The sequence below is a fragment of the Mesoplodon bidens genome, assembly GCF_964165515.1.
Source record: "Mesoplodon bidens genome assembly, chromosome: 11".
Classification (NCBI taxonomy): domain Eukaryota; kingdom Metazoa; phylum Chordata; class Mammalia; order Artiodactyla; family Ziphiidae; genus Mesoplodon; species Mesoplodon bidens.
Genome location: NC_138167.1, coordinates 67,124,016 through 67,133,612, shown reverse-complemented (window position 1 = coordinate 67,133,612; position 9,597 = coordinate 67,124,016). Strand labels below are relative to the sequence as shown.

The 9,597-nt window shown below is 46.4% G+C and overlaps 1 protein-coding gene across 1 annotated transcript; it reads left to right on the top strand.

Annotated features, from left to right (window-relative positions):
- The first annotated feature begins 5,843 nt into the window (after positions 1-5,843).
- TOMM22 (translocase of outer mitochondrial membrane 22) lies at positions 5,844-7,896 on the top strand. Its single transcript, XM_081248383.1, has 4 exons — positions 5,844-6,004; positions 6,256-6,374; positions 6,832-6,949; positions 7,182-7,896. Exons 1-4 carry the CDS (start codon positions 5,870-5,872, stop codon positions 7,254-7,256), a joined length of 447 nt encoding a protein of 148 aa, XP_081104509.1. The 5' UTR covers positions 5,844-5,869; the 3' UTR covers positions 7,257-7,896.
- Positions 7,897-9,597: the final 1,701 nt, after the last annotated feature.

Here is a 9,597-nt window from a genome sequence, read left to right as displayed (position 1 = left end):
CTGGGTGTTGGCAGAGGCTGATCTGGAACAGAGCAGTCTCTCTGCTCAGATTCCCCTGCCTTCCTCTTTCGGGGTGTTGGAACTAGCCTGGACCGGGCAGGGACCGAGTGGTTGGGATGGGGGCCTGGTTTTCTGGAGTGGGAATCTGTGTCTTCGAGTGAGCTGGGCTTCTCTGGCTGGGGGAGGGAGCCAGCCAAAGGCAGTAAGAGGGAGTCGAGCTTCCAAAGTCAAGGGGGAAGGCACTGAGGGTGGGGACACAGAGCCCCAGGCTTTAGACCAGGGATGGCTACTAAGGTCAGAACACCTGTTACCCACCTGGATGGGGCTCAGGGTGTTGCTCACACTCTCATTTCCTCTGCTCAGCCCTGTGGAGCAGGACCTCTCAGTCAGCTTGCCTATTGGCAGACAAGGAAGCAAACCCCAGGAGGTTCAGAAACTGGTCTAGGATCAGACAGTGGAAGTGTGGGAGCCTGCTGATTCCCAGCCCACATTGAAAGAGGGGAGCTGGGTTGGGGGCTGCCTCAAATGGAGGCTGCTGTGCGTAGGCCATCCTCAGGGCCAGCTCCATGGGGGATGGATAGAGAAGCATGATCTGTAGCCCCAGCCCATAACCTTCCTTCTTGATAATAGGAGAGACTAATTCAGAAGACATTGGAAAAGGATGTTATAGGAGGGTGTAAATCTTCAGGTGCAGATAATAGGCGCAATTGAGGGTTTGCTTATTCCTAGACCAGTATCATTAGCAACCATTTACCCTGCACCCTGGATACCAGACAGCTGTAGACGGTCCCCCTGACTTATGATGGTTTAACTTAAAATTTTTAGACTTTATGGTGGTACAAAAGTGATACACATTTAGTATAAACTGTACTTCGAATTTTGAATTTTGATAGTTTTCTGGGCCGGCAAAATGCGATACGATGCTCGTGATGCGAGGCAGTGGCAGTGAGCTTCAGCTCCCCATCAGCATGCAGTCACGAGGATAAACAATCAACACACTCAAAACCAGTCTGGACCCAGACAACCACTCTGTCTTTCATTTTCATTTCAGTACAGTATCTGAAAAATTACATGAGATATTCAACACTTTTTGTAAAATAGGCTTTGTGTTAGATGATTTTGCCCATCTGTAGGCTAATGTAAGTGTTCTGAGCACATGTAAGTTGGCTAAGCTACGATGTCTGGTAGATTAGGGGTATTACATGCACTTTCGACTTATATTTTCAACTTATGATGGGTTTATTGGGACATAAACCAAAGAAGGGCTATATTTCTAATTCTCATGAGAATTTTTCAAGTTTGTTATCGTCATCCCCTGCTTTTAGATGAAGAAACAAGCCCAGCAAGGTGATACAGCTGGGAGGGAAGGAGCTAGGACTGAAACCGTTGGAGTCAGGAGGGGCACGTTTGGTTGTCATAGTGATGTGGGTCCTGGTCCCCTCCGTACCACCACTGGCACCTGAGGGGGCTGCAGCTGTGTGGGGCAGCTCTGCGGTGAAGAAGGACTTGTATTTGGGGTGATGAGGGAAGAAAGCCATTGGTGAGTTTCAGCAGAGGAATGCTATGATTGACTTAAAAAAAAAGATCCCTCTGGCTTCTGTGTGGTCAGAACAGACTGAAGAGCTCAAGGCTGGGAACAGGGAAGCGGCAGTAGAGGAGGTGAAGTGGTCAAATTCTAGGCAGGAATTGAAGGTAGAGCCCACCATCAAGTTGTAAGTTTGCTGATGGATGTGGTGTGTGAGCTGAGTCAAGGATAATCCTATTAATGAAAATATGTAAGAAATAGGAAAAAGAATCAGCTATATGTCACCACCCTAACCCTTGTTGGTTTTTTCCCCCCCAATGAAATGCTACGTACTTTCAGGAATTCCCTGGCGGTCCAGTGGTTAGGACTCTGCACTTTCACTGCTGAGGACCCAGGTTCAATCCCTGGTCAGGGAGCTAAGATCCTGAAAGCTGGGCAGTGTGGCCAAAAAAAAGAAAAAAAAAAGCTACATACTTTAAAGATTTACCTTTTTGTCCGATACATCTATTAGGTTCTGCCTAAAATACTTCCTCCTCAAAGCCTTTATTGACCAAATCTACTACTTCTGGGGGCACCCAAGTAAATAGTGCTCTCTACTTGAACTTATCATTTGTAATCACTACAGCGGTTTTGTAAATTTCTGAACTGAGTGTCAGATAAGGGAAGAACTGTTACTGAAGAGCTGAGATTGAAAGTCCTGCGGGTGTGAGGGAGGGAGTGCAAAACAATCAGAGGAAATCTTAACAGTTTGAGGCTTAACAAGGGGATCCATATGCACAATTGTACAGATATGTATGTTTTATTGCGGGGGGAGTACTTACAGCTTTTGTAAAATTCTCAAAGGGATCTACGCCCCACACCGAACCGAACTGAATTAGGAGCTACTACATTACCAGTTTCACATTGTGACAAGACAGGAACAAGAAAGGTGGAAACCATGGACTTGAGGGATAGGGAATGAGAGGAGCTGGGGGGTGGGTTTCTAGAATACATCATCATCATCCAGATGGCAGAGTCAGCTTTGTGCCCAGCATGGGACCTTATCACTTATGTGATGGCACCCTTACTTGTGCCTCGATTGAGGCCCCTGGGCTGGCATCAATCTTACCATATGTCTTCTTTGCTGCCACTGAGCATTTCCCCTTGAAACCTTCAGTGAAGGTTTCCCTTCTTCATCTCCAGCAGCTCCTCCTCGAATCTCTTGGATTTGGGAGAAGAAGGTGCCCCTCCCTGCCCCTGACCTTTTTGGGGGGATTTTCTGGGGGATAGTTGTTCTGTTTTTCTTGTTGTTGTTATTACTCTGATTTTTTTTTGCTTTTAATTAAATTGTTTTATGTGGCAAAACGCATAACATAAAATCTACCATCTTAACTATTTTAAAGCATACAGTTAAGTAATATTAGTACATTCATTCTGTTGTACAGACATCACCACCACCCATCTCCATAACTGTTCATCTTGTAAAACTGAAGCTGTTGTATACCCATCAAAAACTAACTCCCCATCTCCTCCTCCCTGCCAGCCGCTGGCAACCACCATTCTACTTTCTGTCTATGATTTTGACTAAGTACCCCCTGACCTGTCTGATTCCACAGGGCTCTGTCTTTCTCACTTTGCCTTTTCTGGATCATCGCATCTATTCCTAAGGTTTGAATACTCTGCATGGCATGATTCCCAATATTTTTTCCTATCCTTTGACAATTTTATAAATATTGAAAGAGCTCTTTCAGCCTTAAACATGGATTTTTAAAAAAATCATGTACTATTTGTGAATATAAACAAAATTAATTGGTCAAAGTTTTCCAAAAACTTGATATTAGCATTGTGAATGTCCACTTGGAGATGTCGATGGAAAAAAAAAAAGATTAATCAGTCGATCTAAGAAAGAAATGGAGGCTTTTATTTGAGCCAAATTGAGGATTATAACCTGGAGAAAGCCTCTCAGAAAGCTCTGAGAATTTTTCCATCTGTTAGAGGTCAAAGCACAGTTATATAAGTTTTTGAGACAGTGCTATATGTTAAATGACGTATTATTGACAATTTACACAATCCAGATCTATGTGTACACAGGGAGTAGTGGGTCATGGGTCATCATGGCCTTTTACAAGAAGGAAGGTTGTCTCCTAAGGATGTCTGGTTAATGCAGGTGCACAATACACACTAAAGGGGAGGGAGGAGGCCCAAACAGGCAAAGAAAGATTTTATGTTTAAATTTTTCTTGTCTTGCCATAAAATATGAATTTTATTTCATCAGAATCAATGATGTCTGTAGTTTCCACATAAGACTGCCTTCTCTACCCTTCAAGAGTGCTGGTCTTCCAGCATTTCTTAAAAGAGCCCATAAGAGAATCAAAAGCCATTGGCATTTGATTGCCCTTGCATTTACGTAGAGCTAACCTGTTACTAACTCAGGTTCAGCTGCTCACTGCTCGAAAGCCAATACTCAGACAAGTGTTGGTTGGAAAAGAAAGCTTGCTTTATTCAGGAGGTCAGCAACCTGGGGAGAAGTCAGACTCATATCCAAAAACCAACCCCAAAGATTCTGGGAGAATCATTTGGGGAGAGGGTCAGAGTCTTCCTTCTCTTCCACTGTGTGCAGACTTTCTTCTGATTGGTTGGTGGTGAGGTAACAGGGCGGTGCTGCAGGAATCTTGCTCTCAGCCTGAGTTTACCATCCTCCACCTGCGTGGGGACCTTAGTTCCTGCAGAAGAACCCAAAGGTTATGTATATCTCTTGAGGAGGAACCAGGATCGCTGCACTGTTTCTTGACTGCTCCTCTGTTTCTGCATTCCCTCCCTTCCCTGATTAGCAACTGTTTGAACCTGCCCTTTGGAACTCAGGGAAGGTCAGGGAAGCTGAAAGAAGCCTATTTCCTACAAACAAGAAACAGGGACAGGGAAAGGATTTGTACCCGGGAGGGACACACAGGGTCCTGCTTGGTTTCAAGCCTACTTTTTAAAAAAATTTAAATACATGCAAAAAGTATAATTCATAAATGTACAGCCTGATGAATTATCCAAAACGGGCATACCCATGTAAATACCACACACGTCAAGAAATAGAACTTTACCAGTGCCCCAGAAGCTCTCCTGCCTTCCCAAATATTACCTCCTCTTCCTCCTCAAAGGGAATCACTACGTTTCTCACCATAGATTGGTTTTGCCTGTCTTTTAACTTTACCTAATGGAATCAGACAGTAGGCACCCTTTTGTGACATGAAGACTTTTTGTAGTTAGAGCTGCCCTGTCCAAAGATAAAGAGGACTGAGGACTCTATCTGGAGAAAGTGCAAACCCCGCCCCCCCTCCCCGGAATATGTAAGCAGAGGACGTCTCTCAAGTATCAGATAAGGATCGGGACTGTCCAATCCTGAGATTCTTCGGTTCCATGGTCAGTTGTCTAAAGAGGTATATCAAATCACCCTTGTATTAATAACTGTGGGACACATTATAAAAAGCATTTTCATCCATCATATGAAAATATGGATAATACCTAATGCTGGGGAGGGTGTGGAGAAAAGGATACTTCCATTTACTATTGTGAAAGTACGTGATATAATAATTCCGAGGGCAATTAGCTAATACCTACCAAAATTTTAAATGTTCATACTTTTTGGCCAGCAAACCCACATCTTGAAATCCATCCTCCAGAAATACTTGCAGCAACCCTGTACTGTACCTCAATCTCCTCATTTCTAAAATGGGGACAATAGGGATTTCCCTGGTAGTCCAGTGGTTAAGACTCGCGGCTCCCAATGCAGGGGGCGCTGGTTCCATCCCTGGTTGGGGAACTAAGTTCCTGCATGCGGCATGGCCCGGCCAAAAAAAAAAATGGGGATAGTAGCACCTCAGTGGGTTGATGCAAAGATCAAATGAGCGCCCCTCCCACCCCCGCCCTTCGCACGCACAAACAGTGCCTGGTACACACTCGCCTTTGTTTTGTACATTGGGACTGTTTACTTGACGTTTTCCCAAAGACCAATAAATCTCCAAATGTCTAATTTACTCCTACCAAACACAGCCCTCAGGGAAATGAAACTGGATTCGTGTTTGTCTACGTGTGATCTCTGGGAGGCTTGTTAAAATGCAGATTTTCGGGCTCACCCTAAGCCCACAGAACAGAATTACCGCTGATGCACCCCGATTCAGGGCTTTAATAAGTTTCCCACGTGTCTCACGTTCTCCGACCTCCCGGCCGCCCTTTGCTGAAGGCCGGTGAAGCCCGCCTACCAGAGGGCGGCGCTCTTCCCCAGACCTCCAGCCTCCGGCTCTCGGAAGGGCGGCTCCGTCCGCCGTCGGCGCCGCACTCGCCTCTTCTCTTCCGCTTCCGGTGTTCCCCACAGCCATGGCTGCTGCCGCCGCCGCCGCCGCCGCCGCCGCCGCCGCCGGCCCTGGGGTGCCGCTGTCCCCGGACGAATTGCTTCCGAAAGGCGATGCTGAGAAGCCTGAGGAGGAGCTGGAGGAGGAAGACGACGAGGAGGTACTGGGCGCCGCGGGGCGGAGCGGGGCTGGGAGGGTGCGGGCGGGGAGCGGGGGTAAGGGCTCCGCGTGCTGCAGGAGCGGGACGAAGGCGCGTCGCGGAGCCTGGAGAGTCCGAGCAGAGGCGTCTCCGGGAGGCGGGGTGAGGCCCCGCTGGGGCCGGGGTGCCCTAGCTCCAGGGGACCGGCATGTCCCGGCGTCGGGGGGTGGTTACCGCTGCTTCGGCCCATATCCGCGCCTCCTCCACCACAGTTAGATGAGACTCTGTCGGAGAGACTGTGGGGTCTGACGGAGATGTTCCCCGAGAGAGTCCGGTCCGTGGCTGGAGCCACTTTTGATCTCTCCCTCTTCGTGGCTCAAAAAATGTACAGGTAAGGGACGAGGGCAAAGACATTGGAGTGTGCTGGGTTGACTGAGGTGCCCTGAATGAACACGGGCTTTGGGAGCAGCAGACCTGGGTTGGAGGCCAGCCCGCCAGCTAGATCACTGAGTGACCTTGGACTGGTGCTACTTTAACCTTTCTTGGTCTCTATTTCCTCGTCTGTAAAGTGAGGATTCTTATTGGGCAGGGTCGTTGTGAGGATCATCTCAGATTATGTGATATAATTAATGTATAAGTAGCACTGTGAGAACTCAGGAGAGTGTTCGGACTACTCTCACTAGATGTACAGTCCCTGGAACTGCTCCTCCCGTTTCCGGTAGGAGTACAGGCAAGAGTTGGGTAGAACACGCTTACCAACAACACTGGAGTGTGCAGGGTGAGAGATTTGGTTACTAGTGAGTTCTCGGTGAAGCTGTCTTGCCATTATGCTCATGCTCCCTCTGCAGGTTTTCCAGGGCAGCCTTGTGGATTGGAACCACTTCCTTCATGATCCTGGTTCTTCCGGTCGTCTTTGAGACTGAGAAGTTGCAGATGGAGCAACAGCAGCAGCTGCAGCAACGGCAGGTGAGCCCAGACCCTGGGCTTTTTGCCAGTAGTGGATACATAAGTTGTTTATTGCTCCAGCACCTAGGTAGGGCGGTTAATGTGCCGGTAGGGATTGGGATCCGGCCCACACTCTTTTAGGTGCCTGTGCCCTCAGCATTGTTTTCATAGACCTTGTCTGCCTGGACAGGTATGATGAAAATGAGAGCCCTAGGTCTGTACAATGCCTTACACCCCTCCTTTTCTTTTCCAGATACTTCTAGGGCCTAATACAGGGCTGTCAGGAGGAATGCCCGGGGCCCTACCTTCACTTCCTGGAAAGATCTAGATTGTTAGTGCTATGTTTGGCCTGTCTTGGTGGGAGAAGTTTGAAAATTCAATAGTGTTTGAACTGCTGCTTATTGGATTTTTTTTTTTTTTTTAACTTCGGCACATTGATCTATCTAAACCTGGGGGGGAGAATTCTCCCCACATTGTCTCATGGAGAGACTCCTCACTTGGAACTGTGCCCTCCGTGCTCTCCTGACTTATTTCTTCTGTCCTCACTCTGATACCAGAGTGCAGCAATGCAGACGGTTACTCCAGCTCCGGCCATCCCACCCCTTTCACTAAATTACTTCTGACGGGAGATCTCCTCACTATCCCATTGTGGGGTAGGAACTGATGCCATCGGGAAGGATGTGCCCCTGACCATTAACGACTGTTTCGTTTTTAAGAATGGGGATGTTGGGGAGGGACGTGCACACGAGATAAAATGCAACAGCTGTGCTGTAAATTTGTGTATGTTGGAAAGGATGGAGGGAGGGCTGGCAACAGCTTCAACCACAAGATGGGGACTGTGGAGGACAGAGCAGGAGCTCATTTCCTCTGCATATTTTGGCTGTTAGACGTGTGTGTGTCTAAAAGAGAAAAAAAAGTCAGTGCTCACTTTTTCTATTTAAATATTAAAAAATGATTCCAACCAAAAATGTCTTCCAAGTGCTCGTCATACATACCTTGAAATTATTTAGACCATTTTAGAAGGGCAAAGAAAACTGCCCCTCACATTTTCTCTCACCTGAGCCAGCACCACCGTTTAATACTGACTGATCCCTAGGCCCAAGTTAAATTCCCAGAGGTAAAAAAAAATTCGTCTTTGACCAAGAACCTCTCTGAGTTCAGGCAATCAGTTTCAGATCCACCAGCAAAGGATTGGGTCCATGTACTTGCACAGTCTACAATGACATTATACAGTTATAAAGGGGGAATCCAGTAGTTAGGACTCTGTGCTTCCACTGCAGGCAACACGGGTTCGATCCCTGTTTGGGGAACTAAGATCCCACATGCTGTGAAGCTCGGCCAAAGGAAAAAAAAAAGAAAAAACAATAATTATAAAGAACTTGTAAGGAATGACATAGTATTGCTATCTAGTCTGGGGATAGGGAGGTTTCAAATAGAACATCTTGGGTTGGTTCTTTTTGAAAATACAGTTGACCCTTGAACAACACGGGGTTAGGGGAACCCTCCTTGCAGTCAAAAGCCTGTGCATTTCTTTTAAAAATCATTGGCCCTCTATGTGTCTGCTGTCCAACCAATCACAGTTCATGTGGCACTGTAGTATTTCTTGAAAAAAGTTCACGTGTAAGTGGACCCACAGAGTTCAAACCTGTGCTGTTTGAGGATCAGCTGTAATTGCTGATGAGCTATTGACAGTGAATCCAACTGTAGCCCTATCTTTGAACTTTGTAATTTTTCCACTTCACACACATTTTTATTGGCATTGTGCTAGTAACAATACTAAGTCCTTTATGTGGGTTGCTGGAACTATACTATACAATTTAGGAGGAGGTGGTAGTCTCATTTTACAGAAGAAGAAAACAGTCCCATAAAGGTTAAGTGATGTGTTCCAGGCTGAATAGAAAATGCCTGATCTGAATCCAAATCTAGGCAGTCTGGCTCAGAGTCCTGCTATGTACTTGGTGCTGGGGCCTCCCAGGTCCTCTGTGTAAATGCATACTCTTCCACCTGTTAACCAGGGAAGAAAAGTCACTTGTCAGTGAAGAAAACTTGTACTTAAGATTAGGGTTAGGGTTCTTCATACTGTGGAGCCTAGTTTTTACAAATTAAATCGATAAGTGTCTCAGGCTTTTTTTGAATCAAGTCCTACTTGGTGAGTATTTTGTCTGGATTTTTGAAGTGAGAGGTCTGGCCAAAGCACAATGTCTCTAAAAGATGACTTATGGTGGTAGTGAATTCCTTCCAAAGCAGCATTATACTAAACTACACTTTAATGTACATAATTATAGAATTCAGACAGATGAAATTTATGTATGGAGTTTTCCATTTTTAATATTTGGTTAAACAAAATACATCTTTTGTAAACAAACCCAGCACAAGGCCAACAAAAAGGAATAAGCAAGAAAAACAAAAAGCCTAGGGTTGCCCCTTACTGGGCATCAGGGTCAGGCCTGCCCCCTTTCTTAAAGGAAGTGGGGCTTTTTGCCCTTGGGCATCAGCATAGGTCCCTGTTCCTAAGCACCAGAATTGGATATGAACAGAGAAACCAGCCCTGAAATGTTTAAGCGTCTTTGCATATATCCCACTGGCTCATGGACTCCAAGTGCATGGGGACTCCTTTGAAGTGCCATTTGCACAGGCCCAAGCAGATTGGTGGTGAGGAGTTTCCTTCT